Source organism: Takifugu rubripes, chromosome 16 (assembly GCF_901000725.2).
Source record: "Takifugu rubripes chromosome 16, fTakRub1.2, whole genome shotgun sequence".
Classification (NCBI taxonomy): domain Eukaryota; kingdom Metazoa; phylum Chordata; class Actinopteri; order Tetraodontiformes; family Tetraodontidae; genus Takifugu; species Takifugu rubripes.
The window spans coordinates 3,806,725-3,831,238 of record NC_042300.1 but is presented as its reverse complement, the minus strand read 5'-3'; the positions used below and the strand labels follow the sequence as shown (position 1 = coordinate 3,831,238).

Here is a 24,514-nt window from a genome sequence, read left to right as displayed (position 1 = left end):
TCTATCTATCGTGATTTTTAAACAGACCAGTGCTTTGATTTTATGTTCATGTAAATGTCCATATACCGGTAGTTTAAACTGACAAAACTGTATAACAAAGTAGGTTAAAACTGAAAGATTTTAATGTTACAAAAGGAAAATCAACAGTTGTATAAATCTACATGAAGACCTTCATTCCAGCTCGATTGCTTCTGATTTAATTTGATCTGATGAGGAAATTTTCAATATTCATGTGTCAGAAAAATTACTTCTTCAATCCTAAATTATCCTATAGATTGTACTTTACTCTCACTCACTGTTCTGAAGTAGCTTCTGAGTTCTCAGTGACAGATCCTCTTTTCCCTTCTTGCTATACAAAGCAATGCTGACAGGACAAGCAGGCTCGATCATTCTGTTGTATTCAAGGTTAGCACCTTCTTTACAGGATAGTGAAGGTCACTGGCTGGCCGGTGACCATCACTTCCTCGTGCCTGATATACCTCTCAGTACAAATGTCTCATCAGGGTGGGTGCTGGTGCTGCATGAACTGTTGCTGTGTTGGTGTCACTTCACCACTTCATTTCAACACAAGTCATCTGACTCTCCTGTGTGTCCGTTCTAAGCATTGACATTAAAGAGGTTCAGAAAAACATATTTTTCAAGCTACACAATAGATTGAAATCTGAAGAAATGAATCCTGTGACTGATTTACAAAGAACAGCTTCACAAATATGAATCAATCAATTGTTGTTACACATTGTGAAGGCAACACATTAGCGGTGCTTAAATGATCAAGGAGATACGAACTCTAGCCAAACATCTGTGTTCTTCTGTTGATGTCTTCTGCCTTGTGTACCCACATCAACGAGGTCTGGCCCCTCTGAGTCCCAAACTGACACAAACCCAATTAACCAACCATCTTGACCCGGAGAAAAAATACAGACAACAGTTCCAACATTTCCACCAGAAGGACCACACATGGCGATACCACACACCTAAAACACAGAAAAAAAAATGGGACAAAAAATAGCAGAACCATGAACGTCACAGAGTTTTATATTAATTTCAAAAGTCTGAAGATTTGTTCCCTTTTACTTCACATTTGTGCAAAGGAGGACAGATTTGGATAAAAGCTCATTACAACTAAATGAGCCTTAAAACAGTCATAAATCATGGACATACATTTCTGCAACAGCAAAATGGAGGACTACGGCAACCTCAAAAAACAATAAAACCATGAAATACAGAAAAATCATTCAGAATTTACAAAAAAAAACATTCTTCTGTAGTGTAAACAAAAAGATTTTGAAACCAACTTAATTACTGATGCTATCTGTAAAAAAAATTAGCCTGCTAATAAAAATGTATTTGAAGGAAATGTCACTGTAACACCAGTTTAGGATTAAATTCATACTTACTGCTGCTCCAGGGATTCCAAATGGAGCCCCCTGGAACGACGAGGCAATTCCAGATCAAGACAACTACAATAACAATGACAGTGACAAGAATCACCAACACAACACCAACAGCGATGCCTGCCATCAGTCCCATATGGTTCAAAGAAAATTAGCATGGTGACGCCTTCAGAGGGACGTTCAGGTATGAGGATCCAGGTATAAATAATACTCACAGTTAAACAGTCTCATCCACCAGGATGGCTGAAATGAAAAAAATGAGCGTTATTAATGGACTGAGACAACTTCCTGCACAACCTTCATCAACATTTTGTGTTTACTTCAGGAATAGGAATGTTGAGACTTTTCTGGATCTGATCCCAGGCAATATCGTTGCGGTTACACCTGAGGAGCCTGCCTTAATAGAACAGGGAGTCGACAGTGAGGCGGACGTTTCTAGGGAGCTCCTGTAATCTGCTCTCTACAATCACCAGATCAGGATCAAAGGTGTGATGCATCACCACCAGAATTACTGCTTTATTATCTGGAGACATAGAAAAGACCAGGGTGACTCAGCAAGGTAAGTTTGACTTTCACTTCTGCTTTAACAACTTTGAATCTTCATGTTACATTTAGTTCCATCACATTCACACTTAAGTTGCTACCTGGGAGTCCCTCCAGGGCCTCGTCAATGTCTGTTTTGATTCGGGATTTGACTGGACAGAAAACCAAATAATAATCTGCATCTTCCTGAAAGTTCACTTCAGTGTGTCCAACACGTTTCATTTTGGAAACCCATTCCATGTGAGCGTTTTTTGTTTCAGAAGCCACGTAGACAAAGAACTTTGTTCCAGATACTGAAGAGAGAAAGGAAGAAGTGTGTTATTGGAAAATCAACCTGAGCAGCTTTGAACTTTCACCTGATGATGGAAATCATGCAGACATGAACCAGTGGGAAACACTTACCGGTAGTTTAGACTGAGGTGAAATAGTGTAAATGTAGTTTTGAATTAAAAGTCAAATGTAAATATAAATAACTTTAAACAGGCAAAGCAATTATATGTAAAACTGAAATTGGTAAACAAACATCACAATCAGTAAAATACCAAATTACTCAAAAGTCGCTATAAACCACCTGACATTTGTCCATGTAGCAGAAAAATCACATTTCCTCCACTCTTATGTTAAACCGGTACGTTTGGCCTTTGACCCGATTATTTTGTTCATGCCTGTAATCATTATATAGTTAATCAGTGTTTAAAAGTTAGTGTAACGCTCATTAGAATCAAAGATAGAAGTTAAATATAGGTGACATGAAAACATGTTCTCTTCTCATGAAGTATTCAAATCAGAGATACATTTTCAAGTCAAAATGATTCAATTCATGACATTTAGGTGCACTGTTACCCAAACAACAAAGCATGGGTGACAAGTGAAGGCCCTGAAGGCCCTTTTGAACGAGAAGAAGAGGGCCTTCATTACTGGAGACCTTGCTGAGCTCAGCAGAGTACAGAAGGAACTGAAATGCAGTCTGAAGGAGAGTAAGGGTTAGGGTTAGGGTGAGGGTTAGGGTTAGGGTTAGGGTTAGGGTGAGGGTGAGGGTGAGGGTGAGGGTTAGGTGCCATGACCCAATAGGGTGACAGAGGTCTTTCAGGTATGAGGATCCAGGTGTAAATAATACTCACAGTTAAACGGTCTCATCCACCAGGATGGCTGAAATGACAAAAATGAGCGTTATTAATGGACTGAGACAACTTCCTGCACAACCTTCATCAACATTTTGTGTTTACTTCAGGAATAGGAATGTTGAAAGTTTTCTGGATCTCATCCCAGGCAATATCGTTGCGGTTACACCTGAGGAGCCTGCCTTGATGGAACAGGGAGTCGACAGTGAGGCGGACGTTTCTAGGGAGCTCCTGTAATCTGCTCTCTACAATCACCAGATCAGGATCAAAGGTGTGATGCATCACCACCAGAATTACTGCTTTATTATCTGGAGACATAGAAAAGACCAGGGTGACTCAGCAAGGTAAGTTTGACTTTCACTTCTGCTTTAACAACTTTGAATCTTCATGTTACATTTAGTTCCATCACATTCACACTTAAGTTGCTACCTGGGAGTCCCTCCAGGGCCTCGTCAATGTCTGTTTTGATTCGGGATTTGACTGGACATGTGGGAATGTGTATTTCTACATGTGTGTTGATTTTGCTGCTGCCCAGAAATCACACAGAAAAAAAATATAAAGTAGACCATTAAATTATAGCTTAGTAAGTGTTCTTGTTTTACAGTGTAATCCCTCATATTGAACAACACTAAAAAACAAAGTAGTTGGGCCTACGTTCCATGATGCTATACTTTTAGATGTTATTTATGTCATAGTTCACTTTAGACAGAAACGTACCATGACCATCTTGCCGTCCTTGATCGCTCTGACGAACGTGGTCTCACTTTTGGACGTGGACCAACTTGTCTCCCTCCAGAGACACTGTAGACTGAGAGACACAACACATGGTGACCGTACTGAAAAGTGTGGCCAATTAATCTTGATTACTCCGGAATATGCCGATCTGAGATGATTGAAAGTGTTTGTTCTTACTTTACAGTTCCTGTCGTCGGTGGTGGTTTCATCAAACTCCTCCCCCAGCTTGAAGGAGATCTCTGTGTTTTTGAAGGTGCTCTGGGTGCGAACCACCACCTTATCGCCCTCCAGGCTGATGATGACGGTCGGTTTGGTCACGTTCCCGACCTGTCGGGTGGCGAAGCCCACGCCTGGGACATGACATATGAAGCACATTTCAACACTGAGATCAAAGAAAAAGAGCAAAGATAGAAGCACATTACTGACCGAGGGCTTTCGTGTAATCATCAAAGTTCTCGCTCTCCACCAGTTTCCAGGTTGCACAGAAGGCGTCGACCATGGTGATGGTTTTTCAGAGACCAAGTATTCTGAAGAGCACAGTGAGTGAGCTGCGGTCGTTCAAGTTTCCCCCCAGTGTGTTATTATTCTGCGCCTTATTATTATGCATGCAGGTGGGCAGGGCCACGGGTCCCATTGGCTCAGGAGATTTTTGCTCTGTTCCTTATTGGACGGTTAAATTGGGTCACGGTCCTACTGACCCGTAGAGAGGTGGGGAAAAGCTAAATTAGCTCATTTGTATGCGCGATGATGTAATTACTCTAATTCCTGCAGCCAGCTCAGGTTGATGTGGTGCTAAAAAGGAGAAATTCTCCATTTTAAATATGACCCCAAAAAAATCCAACTACAACAATGAAAAGCATGTTATAATGATGCTACCGGCAGAAGAGTAGTCTTCAAATCCCCATGAATCATTTCCTCATGTCCCGGCCCCCCCTCTCCAGTCAGCCCGGTGCCACCCGATCGGAATGTGTCCTGTTGGGGGTCGTCGGTGAAGCAGAATCACTTTGTTTGACAGCTCTTTGTCCTGAGTTGCATTACTGACCCCACCACCACCACCACCACTGCAATTACTTCATGCTTCACATGCACGGTAACGACTGTCCTTAAGTGTGTGTGTGAGAGTGTGTGCATGTGTAAGTTCCGCTTTCTCACACAAAGTCAGTGTTTATGGAGGAACGCACAGACACAGATGAGTGATTGTGACTCTTGATTGGGCAGTTCATGGTCGTTCATTTAAGTTGGACTCGGGAGGTTTTTTGATAAACTGTCATGAGCATTAAGCTTGGAGCTGATGTTGTGTTTTAAAGGTTGACCTGTTTTTTTTGTGGAGCAGCTTCTGACACACTGGGATTGTCAGTATTTCCAAAAGTCTCCTTCCGGTTAGTTTTTTAATTCTATTTGTAATGCATCATAAAAGTAATTTTAAAATACCACTGACCGAGCTGCCAAATTCAAAATCCTGTTTTGATTTAGTTTTGAGGAAATATACTTCAAATCTGCACCTCTTCTCATTTTCTTTTTAGCACCTTTGTTTTTTGAAGGATCTCCTGTTGATTCACTTCTTTTGAACAACTTCATTTCCTCTGTACTTCATCTGAGAACAGGGCATGCAGACATTAATCATACCTGTAGGCTGGAGCTCTACTCAGCAACAACAGCTGGTGTCTGCAAACCTGCATCGGTGAAGGAGCTCTGGTGCCCCCTGCTGGTCAGTGGCAGAAGTGCCTCCTAATTTTGGGTTGATTTAAAACGTCCCCGATATTAATAACACCAATTGTACAAATAATACTTTAAAGTCTTCACCACTGAGTTGACTCCGAGAAACATTGTTTGAAATAGCTTTTAATTTCATACTTACAGTAAACACACTTTGTTATTTAATGCTACAAAACCAAAGGTGTCATTGAAAAGAACAAGAAAAAAGGAAGAGAATGAAAAAGGTAATTAAAACGATTAAAAATGAATGAAATTCTATTAAATATGCAGCCTCATATTTGCTCATCAACCAAAATATGCTTCTAAATGAAACATATTTGGACTTCATTTACTTATTTAACAGGTAATACAATATAGGAATTAAAACATTTCTTAACAAAAAACCTCTGCACATACAAGAACAAATAAAACAAATAAAAACAGACAAACAAATAAAAAAGTTCTTGGCTGCTATTATTTGAGCTGTGATGGTTGTGTTGGTGCTGACATTCTCACAGTGCTGTAGGTCACATTGGGATCACCTTCATCAGCAAAAACCTGAAGAAAAAAAACGAAACAGAATTGACAACCAAACAAACTGATTCTTTTTTGTTTGAACTCCTTTGGTGGATGATGTTGACTTCAAATCCATCATGGACAAATGTGAAAATAATGAACGTGGGTCAAAAATCAAAAGAATAAACCTAAATCTTTTATAAATGTATTCAGTTATGTACCAAAACCAAGGCTGAACATATTTTAGCATCTGTGAAAGCTTCTGTGAAGGCAAACAAGGACCCGTTATCGTTGTACCTGGGCTCCACCGTTGGTGCTCTTGTAGCTGATGCAGGCGTAACAAATGTTCTCCTCATTTTTGACCTAAAGAGACGATAATGTGCGACTCAGTTCTGCATTAAGAAATTTCCTCCTAAGGGGTCACACTTTAGTGCTGAAACTGCAGCAGCTTTCTGTGGTTTCCAGTGTCGCCTCCCTTTTGAACTGATGTTGAGAATTGTGAAGCTAATTTTCCAAAACAACTAGCAGAAGTTCGATTCATCTAATTTGTGTCCATCTGTGGTCAGCTTTTCATGACATCATTTCACACTTTTGAGAGAAAGAGGAAATGTCAACATAGTTGCTGATGAAAACATTTAAGGTTTCGACAGATTTGAGTTCCTTTTTTTCCCCCCCCAGTTTATTAGATGTATTGAGTTTTGTGATGAATGTGGACAGCAGCGGAGCTGTGAGGAACTACTGAGAACTGTATCATTCCCTCATTCTCAGTATGGGCTCATCTTCATCTCCTGACCTGAACCGTCACGATGACGTGAAGCAGGTGAAGGCTCATGGAGGATGGTTTTCTTGAGTCCGAGCAAACGTAGCTGGCCAAGGAACTTAGTTTCCCATAACTCATAATTTTTCTCGTCTCCATTAAAACATAAACGATTCCATCGGCTTCCAGTCTCTTTCCTGGGCCCATAACCTGTTGGCGCAGCCATCATAAAGAGCTGGATAACCGGGTACACATAGTAAGAGACGACACAATTGTGGTCTTTGTTTGACTGGGGAGAAACTGGCACAAAGGAAAGCCATCAGTCATTTATTATGATTTGCTTCACCTGGTGCACTGGTGTCAGCATGAGGGCACATTCAAGAACAGTAGCAGACATTCTGCAACAGTTTAACAAATACCGGTACTTCCTCACAACCAGGAAGTGACGTGTAAATTTGTAAAATGTAACAATTCCTAATTCTAGAATCCAATATTTTAGATTCAAAAACATCATACAGTTCAAATGCCGGTGATTAAACGTGCACCAGGACACATCCTAAATATACGTCCTGTCACAGAGATCTTAATTACTACAGCTTCTTGAGGTCTGGCGTCTCTACTGTGTCCTTTTGTCCTTGAAAGAGGTTTGGACGTTTCCAGACACCACCGGCCGTCTGACCTTTACCCAGCCGTGTACTTGACAATAACAATGAGAAGGATCACCAACACAATAACAACAGCGATGCCTGTCATCAGTTCCTTATGGTTCACCAGATATGAATAAAGAAAAGCAGCATGGTGAAGCCTTCAGAGGTCTTTCAGGTATGAGGATCCAGGTGTAAATAATACTCAGAGTTAAATGGTCTCATCCTCCAGGATGGCTGAAATGAAAAAAATGAGCATTATTAATGGACTGAGACAACTTCCTGCACAACCTTCATCAACATTTTGTGTTTACTTCAGGAATAGGAATGTTGAAAGTTTTCTGGATCTGATTCCAGGCAATATCGTTGCGGTTACACCTGAGGAGCCTGCCTTGATAGAACAGGGAGTCGACAGTGAGGCGAACGTTTCTAGGGAGCTCCTGTAATCTGCTCTCTACAATCACCAGATCAGGATCAAAGGTGTGATGCATCACCACCAGAATTACTGCTTTATTATCTGGAGACATAGAAAAGACCAGGGTGACTCAGCAAGGTAAGTTTCACTTTCACTTCTGCTTTAACAACTTTGAATCTTCATGTTACATTTAGTTCCATCACATTCACACTTAAGTTGCTACCTGGGAGTCCCTCCAGGGCCTCGTCAATGTCTGTTTTGATTCGGGATTTGACTGGACAAAAAACCAAATTATAATCTGCATCTTCCTGAATGTTCACTTCAGTGTGTCCAACACGTTTCATTTTGGAAACCCATTCCATGTAAGCGTTTTTTGTTTCTGAAGCCACGTAGACAAAGAACTTTGTTCCAGATACTGAAGAGAGAAAGGAAGAAGTGTGTTATTGGAAAATCAACCTGAGCAGCTTTGAACTTTCACCTGATGATGGAAATCATGCAGACATGAACCAGTGGGAAACACTTAGTTTAGACTGAGGTGAAATAGTGTAAATGTAGTTTGCCTTCAGCAAGTGTCTGACATCACGTTGACAACAATAGTATTAATACAATAAAATAATACAAAAGTGTCTGACATCACGTTGACAACAATAGTAATAATACAATACAGTGTAAATGTAGTTTTGAATTAAAAGTCAAATGTAAATATAAATAACTTTAAAAGGCAACACAAATATATGTAAAATTGAAATTGGTCCACAAACACTAAAATACCAAATTGTTCAAAAGTCTCTATAAGCCACCTGACATTTGTCCATGTAGCAGAAAAATCACATTTCCTCCACTTTTATGTTAAACCGTTACCTTTGGCCTTTGACCCGATTATTTTGTTCATGCCTGGAATCATTATATAGTTAATCAGTGTTTAAAAGTTAGTGTAACGCTCATTAGAATCAAAGATAGAAGTTAAATATAGGTGACATGAAAACATGTTCTCTTCTCATGAAGTATTCAAATCACAGATACATTTTCAAGTCAAAATGATTCAATTCATGACATTTAATGCACATCGTTTAAAACCTTATGAGCTGAAAGGGTTTCCTCACCAAGATTCTCCATGTCTCTGTTGGGGAAAGAAAAGACGCAATCAGACTTGGATGGAGTAGGATTGGCACTCATGATTCTGTGGTGTCACCAGCTCGACACATCATCAGTTGTGTGCCTTGGCATCATTAGGTGTTTCAGCCATTTAACACAAGACACCCTCCACCAAGGTTGGCCCACCACAGGCTGATCAAACCTGGGTGTGTGTGTTGCACAATGGCACCACATGATCACTTGGCCGCCCACGATATGTCCCTCCGTTTCAACCACAGCCAGTGACTGCTTTGCTCTGCTGTGGCAGCGAGCTCTTTTACTGCCCTCCGTTGGGCCTGCCCTCTGATGCCCATTTCCTTCAGGAGCTTTGTGGTGGTTCTGGAAACAAGAACAAGAAGAGGAGCGGCCAGCGAATCAGAGGTGACGCGTTGAAACGCGTTTAAAACAGGATAAAGTTAAACAATTACATCTACTGGAAGACAGGCGATGTTTGGATGGTCATGCTATTACCGCCAGGGGAGAAAAACAATCTTAATTTTGTATTTTATGAAGAGCTGTAATTCCTGCTACTGCCAGAGGAGGGAGCCAGATATCCCTTTGGTCCTTAATCTAAATCTAATCGAATAATGAAAATAGAGCTGCTGGTTTGGGCACAGGAAACAAATGTTCACACAGTTCACACAATCATGACATAATCAGGACGATTTATTTGTGTTTAACGTTTTATAGCAAAATCCATCAAACAGTTGATTAAAGTCAACCTTCGACAGTTGTGGCTCCAGTTTTAATGAAGGTTTGTGTGCAGCATTTTCCCTTTAATCTACACACATTTAAGGGAAGCTGTGACCTGTTTAGCTAACTGTTAAACAAGTACTAATGAAGTAATCACAACAACAAAAAATACAGCTATAATAGTAACTAAAATCACAAATTTAATCCTCTGTTGAATGGCAACCCTAAAATGAAGTGGAAAAATAGCTAAATTAGAGTTGTTTGATGCAGTACATGGATTAAAGACTGTCAACATCCAACGCCTTCAGGGGTCTTTCAGGTATGAGGATCCAGGTGTAAATAATACTCACAGTTAAACGGTCTCATCCACCAGGATGGCTGAAATGACAAAAATAGCGTTATTAATGGACTGAGACAACTTCCTGCACAACCTTCATCAACATTTTGTGTTTACTTCAGGAATAGGAATGTTGAAAGCTTTCTGGATCTGATTCCAGGCAATATCGTTGCGGTTACACCTGAGGAGCCTGCCTTAATAGAACAGGGAGTCGACAGTGAGGCGAACGTTTCTAGGGAGCTCCTGTAATCTGCTCTCTACAATCATCAGATCAGGATCAAAGGTGTGATGCATCACACACACATGGTGACCGTACTGAAAAGTGTGGCCAATTAATCTTGATTACTCCGGAATATGCCGATCTGAGATGATTGAAAGTGTTTGTTCTTACTTTACAGTTCCTGTCGTCGGCGGTGGTTTCATCAAACTCCTCCCCCAGCTTGAAGGAGATCTCTGTGTTTTTGAAGGTGCTCTGGGTGCGAACCACCACCTTATCGCCCTCCAGGCTGATGATGACGGTCGGTTTGGTCACGTTACCGACCTGTCGGGTGGCGAAGCCCACGCCTGGGACATGACATATGAAGCACATTTCAACACTGAGATCAAAGAAAAAGAGCAAAGATAGAAGCACATTACTGACCGAGGGCTTTCATGTAATCATCAAAGTTCTCGCTCTCCACCAGTTTCCAGGTTGCACAGAAGGCGTCGACCATGGTGATGGTTTTTCAGAGACCAAGTATTCTGAAGAGCACAGTGAGTGAGCTGCGGTCGTTCAAGTTTCCCCCCAGTGTGTTATTATTCCGCGCCTTATTATTATGCATGCAGGTGGGCAGGGCCACGGGTCCCATTGGCTCAGGAGATTTTTGCTCTGTTCCTTATTGGACGGTTAGATTGGGTCACGGTCCTACTGACCCGTAGAGAGGTGGGGCAAAGCTAAATTAGCTCATTTGTATGCGCGATGATGTAATTACTCTAATTCCTGCAGCCAGCTCAGGTTGATGTGGTGCTAAAAAGGAGAAATTCTCCATTTTAAAGATGACCCCAAAAAAATCCAACTACAACAATGAAAAGCATGTTATAATGATGCTACCGGCAGAAGAGTAGTCTTCAAATCCCCATGAATCATTTCCTCATGTCCCGGCCCCCCCTCTCCAGTTAGCCCGGTGCCACCCGATCGGAATGTGTCCTGTTGGGGGTCGTCGGTGAAGCAGAATCACTTTGTTTGACAGCTCTTTGTCCTGAGTTGCATTACTGACCCCACCACCACCACCACCACTGCAATTACTTCATGCTTCACATGCACGGTAACGACTGTCCTTAAGTGTGTGTGTGAGAGTGTGTGCATGTGTAAGTTCCGCTTTCTCACACAAAGTCAGTGTTTATGGAGGTACGCACAGACACAGATGAGTGATTGTGATTCTTGATTGGGCAGTTTATGGTCGTTCATTTAAGTTGGACTCAGGGGAGGTTTTTTGATAAACTGTCATGAGCATTAAGCTTGGAGCTGATGTTGTGTTTTAAAGGTTGACGTGTATTTTTTGTGGAGCAGCTTCTGACACACTGGGATTGTCAGTATTTCCAAAAGTCTCCTTGCGGTTAGTTTTTTAATTCTATTTGTAATGCATCATAAAAGTAATTTTAAAATACCACTGACCGAGCTGCCAAATTCAAAATCTTGTTTTGGTTTAGTTTTGAGGAAATATACTTCAAATCTGCACCTCGTCATTTTCTTTTTAGCACCTTTGTTTTTTGAAGGATCTCCTGTTGATTCACTTCTTTTGAACAACTTCATTTCCTCTGCACTTCATCTGAGAACAGGGCATGCAGACATTAATCATACCTGTAGGCTGGAGCTCTACTCAGCAACAACAGCTGGTGTCTGCAAACTTGCATCGGTGAAGGAGCTCTGGTGCCCCCTGCTGGTCAGTGGCAGAAGTGCCTCCTAATTTTGGGTTGAATTAAAACGTCCCCGATATTAATAACACCAATTGTACAAATAATACTTTAAAGTCTTCACCACTGAGTTGACTCCGAGAAACATTGTTTGAAATAGCTTTTAATTTCATACTTACAGTAAACACACTTTGTTATTTAATGCTACAAAACCAAAGGTGTCATTGAAAAGAACAAGAAAAAAGGAAGAAAATGAAAAAGGTAATTAAAACGATAAAAAATGAATGAAATTCAATTAAATATGCAGCCTCCTATTTGCTCATCAACCAAAATATGCTTTTAAATTAAACATATTTGGATTTACTTATTTAACAGGTAATACAATATAGGAATTAAAACATTTCACAAAAAACCTCTGCACATACAAGAACAAATAAAACAAGTTCTTGGCTGCTATTATTTGAGCTGTGATGGTTGTGTTGGTGCTGACATTCTCACAGTGCTGTAGGTCACATTGGGATCACCTTCATCACCAAAAACCTGAAGAAAAAAAACGAAACAGAATTGACAACCAAACAAACTGATTTGGTGGATGATGTTGACTTTAAATCCATCATGGACAAATGTGAAAAGAATGAAGGTGGGTCAAAAATCAAAAGAATAAACCTAAATCTTTTAGAAATGTATTCAGTTATGTACCAAAACCAAGGTTGAACATATTTTAGCATCTGTGAAAGCTTCTGTGAAGGCAAACAAGGACCCGTTATCGTTGTACCTGGGCTCCACCGTTGGTGTTCTTGTAGCTGATGGAGGCGTAACAAATGTTCTCCTCATTTTTGACCTAAAGAGACGAAAATGTGCGACTCAGTTCTGCATTAAGAAGTTTCAGTGTTCGCACTTCCTCCTAAGGGGTCACACTTTATCTCTCATTTTCTACACTTTGACAGACTTTTTTTCAACTTCTCTTTCTTTGAGAACGTATTTGGGTCGAAAAAGCTCCCCCAAGAGATCTTTTGTGGTTCAGAGTTTGGCTGCTCTTAAAATATTTTTCAAAATGTTTCTGTGCATACAAAAAGTCTGTCCGAACCTTTTTAATGTGTTATTGTGCTATGGAGGAAAAAAGCATCTTCCTCAACTCTTCTGGACTCAAGTGCCCGAACCAAATCAACCCAGGCGACAGTGGAACAACAGCATTAAAGAGAGGACAGAGATGAGGTTTATGCTCTTGGTGCTGGTTGGGTTCTTAGTGGAACACTTTAGATAAAACCGGGGAAACATAATGACGCCAAGGCACATTAGAAAACATCAGAATGTTGCTTTTACTGGGTAAAATCCCACCTCGTTGTCGTTCCTGCGTGTTTCACCACCTGACACAATAAAAATAGAACAATGAGTATTGTGGACTTGCACATCATTCTACACTGACATTTCATTAACATCATGAAACTTACCAGTGCCTTTTCTCCATTTATATATGAAAACTGTGAGGCAACCGATGGTGAGGACAACTAAAGCGACTGCTGCAATGAGGTACAGCCACCACGGATCTGGAAGATAATGGAGATATTTGTCTCTCATTCATACAACATAATAATTAATGAATCTGGATCTTATCCCCCAAACTGGTTACTATGTAGAAAAAGGACTAATGGACTTTAAGGTTATTAAAGGATTTTCCATTATAAATGTGCATTACTACCCTCTTTAGGCTGTAACCTGCCTATAATCATTATATGAGGAAGACCTCTTCATCATCAGGACAGGACTTTAGACGACTGCATTGGTTTAACTGGGAGAAATGGGACAGCCCATAACAGTCGATCATCTCATCGAATTCAGGTGATTCAAGTGAAATCACCACAAACCAACATGTTGTTTTTCTTGTCGTGTTTCACCTCTTTATTTTAGCTTGTTCCTCTGGTTGTTCCTGTAGTAATTATCCACAACAAACCTTTTAAAATCAGCTTGGATCAGAAATATTTCACTGACAATTTAGTTCTAAGAATAGTTTGTGTTATGGTTGATCATGTCTTTGTCGTAACAATGAATCTTACAGCGCTGCAAAGTTTATTTATCCAAACAGCTGCAGGACGTCCAAGCGGGACGTTCCAAGCAGGACGTTCCAAGTGGGACGTCCACCCTACAGGGGTTGAGTGGGGTCGAGGTTACTGATCCATCCTCTCCTGAACTGCTCAGTGAGCCTGACCATCGTCAAGGTAACGCTCAGTCAGATACCGTGGAGATGTAGGATGATCACTGGTCCATCCATCTATCCATCCATCCATCCATCCATCCATGCTACAGCTCCTAAAACCACTAAAATGATGTTTAAAACAATAAAATCGGTCAAGTCTGGCCGAGGAGATCCTACCCCCACTCAAGCGGGACCAAGTGTATTGCCTGTTGTCTGCGTGCATCCTTCTCCACACATCCACCAGGCCATGAGAATAGGTCAGCTGTCTCAGACAATGTTGCGAGGCTGGATGAGGCTCTGCATGGTTGCGGTCTAGAACAGACTCAGTGCAATTAAAATCCCCACCCAGGAATAAAAAGTCATCCCCACAACCATTTAAAACAGTGCCGACTTTTTCTAAAAAAGCTCTTCCTCTCTGTACCGTTGGTGGGAGCATAAATATTAATAAAAACCAAGGAGTGGTTTTGGAGGCGCGCTTTCACCATCAGACACCGTCCCCTCACCACATGCTCCACCTCCAGGGACGATAGAGTGAAGCCCCTTGAAAAAAGGAGGCCCACTCCACCACTGAGGGTGGTGTTGTGGCTCAGCAGCACCTGTCCTTCCCACTCCTTCTCCCAGTCCGCTTCTATGGTGTCTGTGTCTGCTGCTGTCTCCTCCAGCCTTCCGGTCTTGCCCCCCTTGTCCTTCATGGCGGTTTTCCGCTTGTTCAGCCGCTTTGCGGGAACAAGCCACCACTGGGACGCGCCACTCGTGCCCTCACCTGCGCTCACTGCTTCCTCACCACGCTCCCCTGTGCTCACTCCTCCCTCACCCCGCTCACCTGTGCTCACTCCTCCCTCACCCCGCTCACCTGTGCTCACTTCTCCTTCACCCCGTTCACCAGCCGCTATCCCTGGCCCATCGAGTCCACCCATCACCTGACCCACTGCACCCTGCTCACCCGTTTGGATCCTGTCTCCAGTCTCTCCTGCCTCACCCAGTTTAACTGTTTCACCCATCACCTCACCATTTTCCCCCAGTTCATTTGAATCACACACCACCTCACTTATCACACCACTCAGATCACACACACTCCCCAGTTAAATCCACCTTCCCTCCTGATTCACCACTCTCACCATTCAATTCTACCACCATCTCCACAATCTCGCTCTCTCCACTCATCTCACTCTCACGCACACACTCGTCCCGCTTCTCCTCCATCTGCGACTCTGCTGTCGCTCCGTCCGGGGCAGCGGAGCCTCCCTCCGCGCTGAGCCACCGACGCCTCGCCGCCGGAACGGGCCGCGGGGCTGGAGGCGCCACGGGCGCGGGAGCGGCGGGCTCCGCCGCCTGCTCGTCCGAGGCCACGCGGCTCGGACAAGCCCTGGCGAGATGACCCTCCTCATTACAATTAAAGCACTTGAGGGCGGAGGAAGTTGCAAAAAGGGTATAATCAAAATCATCTAACCGAACGATGAAACGATAATTGAATTCCTCCGCCCTATTGTTGAGGATCATGTGCACCTGCCTGCGGTGAGACACTACGTCTCAGCAGCGGTGACTTACAGCCCGACAACATTTGGATGGGAGAGACCACTTTCCCATGCCGAGACAGCTCCCGTACCAGGAACTCGTCACTGATGAACGGCGGCACATTGGACAGGGTAATCCGTGCCGCCGGCTGTGTTAGCGGAGTTACCTGGACGAACTGTCCGCCCACCGTGATCCCTGTCTCCACTAACATGTTCACCTGCCCCACCTTGGCCAGGAACAACACCACCGCCCTACTCATGCGGGCGGCGGATTTGATTGAGCTGTGGCCAATTTTCTGGCCCACAGCCAGCGCCACCTCCTCCACACCAAGCTCGGAGCCCGCTCCCACCTTGACTCCGTGCTTCCGACTCAAGCCGGTTAAACCGGCGTTGGCCGCATGACGGCCGCACGCGGTCGGCCGCCCCACACACTCACACAAACACTCGATAAACTAATATAAACTTGCAAACACCACAATAAATTAAACTATATTATATTATACAACAGAAGTGAATGGAACAGAACAGAATAGAAAAGAACACAACACAACACAACAGAAGCGAATGGAACAGAACACAACACAACACAACAGAATAGACCAGAACAGATCAGAACACAACACAACACAACAAACATGAGAACAGAGACATGAGCAAACAGAGCAACAACAGCAGCAACACAATCTTCCTCACTGAAATGATCGTTGTGGTTCAAAGGTGAAGATGAAACTATGTGATGGGAATACTCACTGGGGACCACAGACAGATCAATTACAGCATCTGGACCTGTTTGTGATCCTGAGCTGTTAAACTGGCGACAGGTATAAAGACCTGAATCTTCACCTCTGAGGTTCTTGATGGTCAGAGAACAGTTCTCAGATAGACTCAGTCTGCCTGGTTTATCAGATTTAATCTGTCCAAGATTAATCAGCTCGATTGTTGCTGATGTATTACTGGCACTGAACAGCCATGAAGTATTGATACAATTCTTCTGATCCTTTATCAGGTTTTCACAGCTCAAAGTTACTTCTTGATGTCCAGTCAAATATTTTCTGTTGGCATCTGTGAAAAAAAGAACAAGAATCTGTTCACAGGTAGAAAAAAATATCTTTGTTTCTGTTCATTTATTGTTAGACAATTAAAATGCTGCTATTTGTTGGGAAGATTTAAATCTGTTTTCATTAGAACTCATTCTCACCTGAATATTGAAGCATGAATGTTAGAAATATAAAAGCATGAATCCATTTGAAGGCGACCATCATGTTATCGTCTCCTTTTCTTCTGGAACTTCTCTTCATTTGACTTCCTTTAGTGCTGAAACTGCAGCAGCTTTCTGTGGTTTCCAGTGTCGCCTCCCTGAACTGATGTTGAGAATTGTGAAGCTAATTTTCCGAAACAAATAGCAGAAGTTCGATGCATCTAATTTGTGTCCATCTGTGGTCAGCTTTTCATGACATCATTTCACACCTTTGAGAGAAAGAGGAAGTTAAGCGTGGGTAGAGTTAGAGTTGAAATATAATTAGATTTAGTAAATGTGTCTTGTTTTAAGACTTAAAACAAGACACATTTACTAAATCGAATTATATTTCAATCTACTAGATGGTTGTCTTATGCAACCAGACAGAGTCAAGTTTCTTTACTGCTTCTCATGTTAATGGGGTGAAATATCAACATAGTTGCTGATGAAAACATTTAAGGTTTCAACAGATTTGAGTTCCTCCCCCCCCAGTTTATTATTGATGTATTGAGTTTTGTGATGAATGTGGACAGCAGCGGAGCTGTGAGGAACTACTCAGAACTGTATCATTCCCTCATTCTCAGTATGGGCTCATCTTCATCTCCTGACCTGAACCGTCACGATGAAGCGCAGCTTCTCCTTTTAATCAGTAACAACTTTCTAAGTGACTCAACTGTAGAATCACCACAGGTGCTCCAGCATCAGAGGGGATGTTTGAATATGTAGAGCTAAAACTAGAGGCCTTCAGCCACCCAGAGGAAGGAGATTCTGCAGATAAGAGATTAAAGTGGCCTGGAAAGACCCGACCTACGTATCTGGAGTTTAACAGGAGGAGCACAGGACAATAAAACTTTGTCATCAGGGACCCAAGAAGACAGACAAAGGCCACGTCAGTGATCTACAGTTTATTTACAAAATATTTACACAGTGCACGTGACATCAATGGTGACGCCAGTGAAAAAAGTGCCAAGCCAAACCCAAGGAAGTGCTCCTCGGAACGGTGGTGACCTAAAACAAAAGAAATACAGTCAATCGCAGGAACGCTAATAATCAAAGCTCAGTTTTCCACGAGTACTGGCTGGTGCCGGCTGCTTAAGAGGCCTGCCAAAAGACCGGATTAGCTGCAGGTGTGGAGGCAGCCAGCACAACAGATGAGTCCCCCACGACCCCTAGTGGACAAACAGAGCATAAAGACAGATCAGACACAGGATCATAACAGAACAGTTATCACAGTCATGAGGAAAGGTTCAGCCAGTCCCATAAACAGCACGATGGAGTCCAGGGCAGAAGCTGAAGGAACTGCTCAGTAAAAGAGACCTCAGTGAAGAAGAAAATCACAAAAACAAGAAGCTTGATGTGTTTTTAGCAACTGCAGCCATGATGAGATCAGCAAAACCGCAGAGACACATTTAAAAAGGAAACACTGAACAACCTTTAAGTTCTGCTGAGTATCAGATGAGATGGTTCCTGCAGAGGGTGTTGAAGTCACTTTCAATAACGTAGTTATTAACATGAGGCACGAGAAGATTCTCACCTGATCACCAGCTGATGAAGAACAGGAGTGAAACTGACGCACAGTTCTGGAGCAGGAACCTTCTGTGGCGAACTGCAGACACGAATCTACACCCCAAAAGCAGATACACACTACTGGCTTGAGTTGGAGCAAGGTTACATTTACGGTACTGTCAAAGATTTTGGAAAAAAATACCAAGAGGCGCAGGCGGCAGAAGAAACAGGATGGAAGAGGAGCAGGCTGGGCGGCATGAACAGACATCAATGAGGACGATTAGATTAGCTCAGGAACCATGAAACAAACGAGAATCAAACTTCTAGGAGCCAGGCTAGACAGTTGTGAGACAGTTGTGGCTCCAGTTTTAATGAAGGTTTGTGTGCAGCATTTTCCCTTTAATCTACACACATTTAAGGGAAGCTGTGATCTGTTTAGCTAACTGTTAAACAAGTACTAATGAAGTAATCACAACAACAAAAAATATAGCTATAATAGTAACTAAAATCACAAATTTAATCCTCTGTTGAATGGCAACCCTAAAATGAAGCGGAAAAATAGCTAAATTAGAGTTGTTTGATGCAGTACATGGATTAAAGACTGTCAACGTCCACAGAAATGCTGTTGTTTCAATATTTACATCCAGAGTGACTGAATTTATCTGACTAAGGAGTTCATGGCTTACCATAAAGAGTGATGTCCAGAAAGCAGGCAGGAGTACGGAGGACAAAGATTAGTGTGAAACAGAAGCATTTAAGAGGAGACAGTGGCAGGAAATGTGCCATCTTTACCTTATTAGCGTAACCCTGGTAAGATGTGGCGATGAGCTTGATGATCTCCATGTAAGCCGCTTTATTGTGGTTGCTGCTGAGGAGTTTGCCCTCGTTGAAAAGACAGTCCAGGGTGAGCAGGAGGTCTGGGAGGCGGTTGCACACCTGCCTCTTGCTGTCAGCTTCAACAGAATCAGGGTCCAGAGTGTGATTCTTAGAGCAGCCTGCAGCCTCTGGTGTTCTCCTTCCCTTTTTAGGCCGGAGGCATGACCCCCCAGTTCCGAGCTGAGTTCCCCCTCCCAGTTAGAGCTGAGTTTTGTCCACTTCCAAAACCTCCTTGCTCCAGATTCTGGGTCCCTGTCCTGAACAGATCTGTTCCACCATCCCAGTCAGCTTTAGTTCCGTTTGCTCGGCTCCAGTCTGTTCCGAGTCTTGGGGATTGTTGGCAAATGATTAATGTTATCGTTACGTTATAATGACTGAAGAAGAAGACCGAAGACACGATGAATCAAATCAAGAAGTTCTTTATTATGTGAATACCGGTACTTCCTCACAACCAGGAAGTGACGTGTAAATTTGTAAAATGTAACAATTCTTAATTCTAGTTTCCAACATTGTAGATTCAAAAACATCACACAGTTCAAATGCTGGTGATTAAACGTGCACCAGGACACATCCTAAATATCCGTCCTGTCACAGAGATCTTAATTACTACAGCTTCCTTTGAGGTCTGGTGTCTCTACTGTGTCCTTTTGTCCTTGAAAGAGGTTTGGATGATTCCCGACACCACCAGCCAGCTGACCTTTACCCAACTGTTTCCTGATAACTACAATAATAATGACAATGACAAGAATCACCAACACAATACCAACAGCGTGTTGTTCAAAGAAAAGCAGCATGGTGACGCCCTCAGAGGTCTTTCAGGTATGAGGATCCAGGTGTAAATAATACTCACAGTTAATCGGTCTCATCCACCAGGATGGCTGAAATGACAAAAATGAGCGTTATTAATGGACTGAGACAACTTCCTGCACAACCTTCATCAACATTTTGTGTTTACTTTAGGAATAGGAATGTTGAGACTTTTCTGGATCTGATCCCAGGCAATATCGTTGCGGTTACACCCGAGGAGCCTGCCTCTATAGAACAGGGAGTCGACAGTGAGGCGGACGTTTCTAGGGAGCTCCTGTAATCTGCTCTCTACAATCACCAGATCAGGATCAAAGGTGTGATGCATCACCACCAGAATTACTGCTTTATTATCTGGAGACATAGAAAAGACCAGGGTGACTCAGCAAGGTAAGTTGAACTTTGAATCTTCATGTTACATTTAGTTCCATCACATTCACACTTAAGTTGCTACCTGGGAGTCCCTCCAGGGCCTCGTCAATGTCTGTTTTGATTCGGGATTTGACTGGACAGAAAACCAAATTATAATCTGCATCTTCCTGAATGTTCACTTGAGTGTGTCCAACACATTTCATTTTGGAAACCCATTCCATGTGAGCGTTTTTTGTTTCAGAAGCCACGCAGACAAAGAACTTTGTTCCAGATACTGAAGAGAGAAAGGAAGAAGTGTGTTATTGGAAAATCAACCTGAGCAGCTTTGAACTTTCACCTGATGATGGAAATCATGCAGACATGAACCAGTGGGAAACACTTAAACCTCCTTTAGAACTGAAGGTTAAATATGGCTAAAATACTTCATTGCTCATAAAATACCAAAACAACAAATTGATGTCAAGTTATGACTAAAAGCTGATTCAGAATTTGATGACATTTACTGTCTGTTGTCAAAAAACAAATAGTTTCCTCACCACCGCTCTCCATGTCTCTGTGGTGGAAAGAAAGATCCACATTAGTGCAGAATTCAAAAACAAAAAGAAACCCCAAAGTGAAACATTGTAAGATTGTCAAAGTGCGTCACTTGCACGACTGGCCCCCTGACACAACTATAAATACCTTAAAGGAGAATAAGTCCAATGCATTGTACGATCTGGTGTTGGGCCACTCGCAGGGATTCGTCAGTGTAAGAATGTTTAATGAATACTCACGAAATCGATTGACAGTTCGCGTGTAGTGTCTCTGACATAGTCCCAGTCTGGACGCGTCGCTCTGCGTGGAGAAGAACCGATTTCACTTTCGCTTTGCTCAAATGAAGTGGCCTCAATCACCTGCTGCCACATCGTGGATCCTCCCAGGTTTTTGGTTTTTAGCTTTAGTCGATATCGTCAGGCGTTGTTGTTTTAAAGTACTTGTATAATTAAGTTATAAGAATGGGAATCTTGATTTTTGTTTTATATAACTATAAAGATAGAAAAAGCCTAAATTCCTGCAGTGATCCAGCACCCTCAGTTGGTCAGTTGACGTCACTTACGGAGCCTTCAGCAAGTGTCTGACATCACGTTGACAACAATAGTATTAATACAATAAAATAATACAAAAGTGTCTGACATCACGTTGACAACAATAGTAATAATACAATACAGTGTAAATGTAGTTTTGAATTAAAAGTCAAATGTAAATATAAATAACTTTAAACAGGCAATGCAATTATATGTAAAACTGAAATTGGTCCACAAACACTAAAATACCAAATTGCTCAAAAGTCTCTATAAACCACCTGACATTTGTCCATGTAGCAGAAAAATCACATTTCCTCCACTCTTATGTTAAACCGTTACCTTTGGCCTTTGACCCGATTATTTTGTTCATGCCTGTAATCATTATATAGTCAATCAGTGTTTAAAAGTTAGTGTAACGCTCATTAGAATCAAAGATAGAAGTTAAATATAGGTGACATGAAAACATGTTCTCTTCTAATGAAGTATTCAAATCACAGATACATTTTCAAGTCAAAATGATTCAATTCATGACATTTAATGCACATCGTTTAAAACCTTATGAGCTGAAAGGGTTTCCTCACCAAGATTCTCCATGTCTCTGTTGGGAAAAGAAAAGACGCAATCAGCTCAGAAAAGGAACAAAACCAAGAATTTTGAGCTCCCAAAACTACCTGTAAATAATTCACCAGTGAGATTATAATGAAAAAGCTTAGACTGGCAAAGAAAATAGGAGCAATGATCAGAGGGCAGGATCCCTGAAACCAAGATTCAAAAACAGAAAGTAAGTTTTCTGCAAGTGACCTCGCCCAAGACGACCAAAGTGAGGTCCTGCAGGGTCTCCTGCCCTCAGTCATGTCTTATTCACACATAAGAATTATCAAATCAATCTTAATAATCTGATTTCTTTCGGATCGAAGTAAATTAATTTAACGCTTACTTTGTTTACGAATGACCTTCTCTACTCACGCAACACGAATCCACGTTTGATCTCTGCAGAGGACCCTTTCACTTTCGTTTTAACGGCTGGAGGCGCGTTTGGCACCACAGAAGAAGAAGAGCGGCCAGCGAATCAGAGGTGACGCGTTGAAACGCGTTTAAAACAGGATAAAGTTAAACAATTACATCTACTGGAAGACAGGCGATGTTTGGATGGCCATGCCATTACCGCCAGGGGAGAAAAACAATCTTAATTTTGTATTTTATGAAAAGAGCTGTAATTCCTGCTACTGCCAGAGGAGGGAGCCAGATATCCCTTTGGTCATTAATCTAAATCTAAGAGAATAATGAAAATAGAGCTGCTGGTTTGAACAAAGGAAACAAATGTTCACACAGTTCACACAATCATGACATAATCAGGACGATTTATTTGTGTTTAACGTTTTATAGCAAAATCCATCAAACAGTTGATTAAAGTCAACCTTTGACAGTTGTGGCTCCAGTTTTAATGAAGGTTTGTGTGCAGCATTTTCCCTTTAATCTACACACATTTAAGGGAAGCTGTGACCTGTTTAGCTAACTGTTAAACAAGTACTAATGAAGTAATCACAACAACAAAAAATACAGCTATAATAGTAACTAAAATCACAAATTTAATCCTCTGTTGAATGGCAACCCTAAAATGAAGCGGAAAAATAGCTAAATTAGAGTTGTTTGATGCAGTACATGGATTAAAGACTGTCAACATCCAACGCCTTCAGGGGTCTTTCAGGTATGAGGATCCAGCTGTAAATAATACTCACAGTTAAACGGTCTCATCCTCCAGGATGGCTGAAATGACAAAAATGAGTGTTATTAATGGACTGAGACAACTTCCTGCACAACCTTCATCAACATTTTGTGTTTACTTCAGGAATAGGAATGTTGAAAGTTGGATCTCATCCCAGGCAATATCGTTGCGGTTACACCTGAGGAGCCTGCCTTGATAGAACAGGGAGTCGACAGTGAGGCGGACGTTTCTAGGGAGCTCCTGTAATCTGCTCTCTACAATCACCAGATCAGGATCAAAGGTGTGATGCATCACCACCAGAATTACTGCTTTATTATCTGGAGACATAGAAAAGACCAGGGTGACTCAGCAAGGTAAGTTTGACTTTCACTTCTGCTTTAACAACTTTGAATCTTCATGTTACATTTAGTTCCATCACATTCACACTTAAGTTGCTACCTGGGAGTCCCTCCAGGGCCTCGTCAATGTCTGTTTTGATTCGGGATTTGACTGGACATGTGGGAATGTGTATTTCTACATGTGTGTTGATTTTACTGCTGCCCAGAAATCACACAGAAAAAAAAATATAAAGTAGACCATTAAATTATAGCTTAGTAAGTGTTCTTGTTTTACAGTGTAATCCCTCATATTGAACAACACTAAAAAACAAAGTAGTTGGGCCTACGTTCCATGATGCTATACTTTTAGATGTTATTTATGTCATAGTTCACTTTAGACAGAAACGTACCATGACCATCTTGCCGTCCTTGATCTCTCTGACGAACGTGGTCTCTTTGCCGTCCCACTTTTGGACGTGGACCAACTTGTCTCCCTCCAGAGACACTGTAGACTGAGAGACACAACACATGGTGACCGTACTGAAAAGTGTGGCCAATTAATCTTGATTACTCCGGAATATGCCGATCTGAGATGATTGAAAGTGTTTGTTCTTACTTTACAGTTCCTGTCGTCGGCGGTGGTTTCATCAAACTCCTCCCCCAGCTTGAAGGAGATCTCTGTGTTTTTGAAGGTGCTCTGGGTGCGAACCACCACCTTATCGCCCTCCAGGCTGATGATGACGGTCGGTTTGGTCACGTTCCCGACCTGTCGGGTGGCGAAGCCCACGCCTGCGACATGATATATGAAGCACATTTCAACACTGAGATCAAAGAAAAAGAGCAAAGATAGAAGCACATTACTGACCGAGGGCTTTCATGTAATCATCAAAGTTCTCGCCCTCCACCAGTTTCCAGGTTGCACAGAAGGCGTCGACCATGGTGATGGTTTTTCAGAGACCAAGTATTCTGAAGAGCACAGTGAGTGAGCTGCGGTCGTTCAAGTTTCCCCCCAGTGTGTTATTATTCC

General features: G+C 42.1%; 5 protein-coding genes and 2 long non-coding RNA genes across 13 annotated transcripts in view; 2 read left to right on the top strand and 5 right to left on the bottom strand.

The window, feature by feature from the left end:
- The window catches only part of LOC105419865 (uncharacterized), a 3,463-nt gene extending 1,657 nt beyond the window's left edge, over nucleotides 1-1,806 (top strand). Inside the window, exons 2-3 of the long non-coding RNA XR_966357.2 lie at nucleotides 1,409-1,578; nucleotides 1,720-1,806. This is a non-coding gene — a long non-coding RNA (uncharacterized lncRNA). The remainder of the gene's footprint in view (nucleotides 1-1,408; nucleotides 1,579-1,719) is intronic.
- Nucleotides 1-10,769, bottom strand: part of LOC105418999 (uncharacterized) — a 26,206-nt gene extending 15,437 nt beyond the window's left edge. The window contains exons 1-6 of the mRNA XM_029849244.1: nucleotides 10,625-10,769; nucleotides 10,376-10,548; nucleotides 9,998-10,025; nucleotides 8,044-8,235; nucleotides 7,720-7,922; nucleotides 3,059-3,086 (exon numbers count right to left, since the gene is read on the bottom strand). Of these exons, the coding sequence (XP_029705104.1) occupies nucleotides 3,059-3,086; nucleotides 7,720-7,922; nucleotides 8,044-8,235; nucleotides 9,998-10,025; nucleotides 10,376-10,548; nucleotides 10,625-10,697 (697 nt within the window). The 5' untranslated portion in view covers nucleotides 10,698-10,769. The remainder of the gene's footprint in view (nucleotides 1-3,058; nucleotides 3,087-7,719; nucleotides 7,923-8,043; nucleotides 8,236-9,997; nucleotides 10,026-10,375; nucleotides 10,549-10,624) is intronic.
- Nucleotides 3,214-24,514, bottom strand: LOC115252918 (fatty acid-binding protein, brain-like). 4 transcript variants are annotated; one of them, XM_029849297.1, is made up of 5 exons: nucleotides 24,353-24,514; nucleotides 24,104-24,276; nucleotides 23,898-23,999; nucleotides 3,488-3,585; nucleotides 3,214-3,366 (listed from the first exon to the last, which is right to left on the bottom strand). In XM_029849297.1, exons 1-4 carry the CDS (start codon nucleotides 24,423-24,425, stop codon nucleotides 3,511-3,513), a joined length of 423 nt encoding a protein of 140 aa, XP_029705157.1. In that variant the 5' UTR covers nucleotides 24,426-24,514; the 3' UTR covers nucleotides 3,214-3,366; nucleotides 3,488-3,510. The 4 variants fall into 4 exon arrangements, 3 of the variants coding, with proteins under 3 accessions (XP_029705157.1, XP_029705158.1, XP_029705159.1); XM_029849298.1 differs by having other exon boundaries at nucleotides 3,488-3,582; XR_003891209.1 differs by lacking the exons at nucleotides 3,214-3,366; nucleotides 3,488-3,585 and adding exons at nucleotides 23,312-23,487; nucleotides 23,609-23,706.
- LOC115252919 (fatty acid-binding protein, brain-like) lies at nucleotides 3,776-4,364 on the bottom strand. Its single transcript, XM_029849300.1, has 3 exons — nucleotides 4,220-4,364; nucleotides 3,971-4,143; nucleotides 3,776-3,866 (listed from the first exon to the last, which is right to left on the bottom strand). The coding sequence occupies exons 1-3, from the start codon at nucleotides 4,290-4,292 to the stop codon at nucleotides 3,819-3,821; spliced, it is 294 nt and encodes a 97-aa protein (XP_029705160.1). The 5' UTR covers nucleotides 4,293-4,364; the 3' UTR covers nucleotides 3,776-3,818.
- LOC115252917 (uncharacterized) lies at nucleotides 5,911-16,993 on the bottom strand. 4 transcript variants are annotated; one of them, XM_029849289.1, is made up of 6 exons: nucleotides 16,784-16,993; nucleotides 16,336-16,647; nucleotides 13,329-13,424; nucleotides 13,216-13,244; nucleotides 12,653-12,718; nucleotides 5,911-6,046 (listed from the first exon to the last, which is right to left on the bottom strand). In XM_029849289.1, the coding sequence occupies exons 1-6, from the start codon at nucleotides 16,881-16,883 to the stop codon at nucleotides 5,963-5,965; spliced, it is 687 nt and encodes a 228-aa protein (XP_029705149.1). In that variant the 5' UTR covers nucleotides 16,884-16,993; the 3' UTR covers nucleotides 5,911-5,962. The 4 variants fall into 4 exon arrangements, with proteins under 4 accessions (XP_029705149.1, XP_029705148.1, XP_029705150.1 ...); XM_029849288.1 differs by lacking the exon at nucleotides 5,911-6,046 and adding an exon at nucleotides 11,956-12,417 and having other exon boundaries at nucleotides 16,784-16,986; XM_029849290.1 differs by lacking the exons at nucleotides 5,911-6,046; nucleotides 16,336-16,647; nucleotides 16,784-16,993 and adding exons at nucleotides 11,956-12,417; nucleotides 14,249-14,299.
- Nucleotides 7,832-11,018, top strand: LOC115252921 (uncharacterized). Its single transcript, XR_003891210.1, has 2 exons — nucleotides 7,832-7,958; nucleotides 10,383-11,018. It is a non-coding gene; the product is annotated as an uncharacterized lncRNA (long non-coding RNA).
- On the bottom strand, nucleotides 19,608-22,715 carry LOC105419310 (uncharacterized). Its single transcript, XM_029849295.1, has 8 exons — nucleotides 22,382-22,715; nucleotides 22,026-22,042; nucleotides 21,154-21,214; nucleotides 20,917-20,933; nucleotides 20,463-20,654; nucleotides 20,160-20,362; nucleotides 20,055-20,082; nucleotides 19,608-19,925 (listed from the first exon to the last, which is right to left on the bottom strand). The coding sequence occupies exons 2-8, from the start codon at nucleotides 22,036-22,038 to the stop codon at nucleotides 19,804-19,806; spliced, it is 636 nt and encodes a 211-aa protein (XP_029705155.1). The 5' UTR covers nucleotides 22,039-22,042; nucleotides 22,382-22,715; the 3' UTR covers nucleotides 19,608-19,803.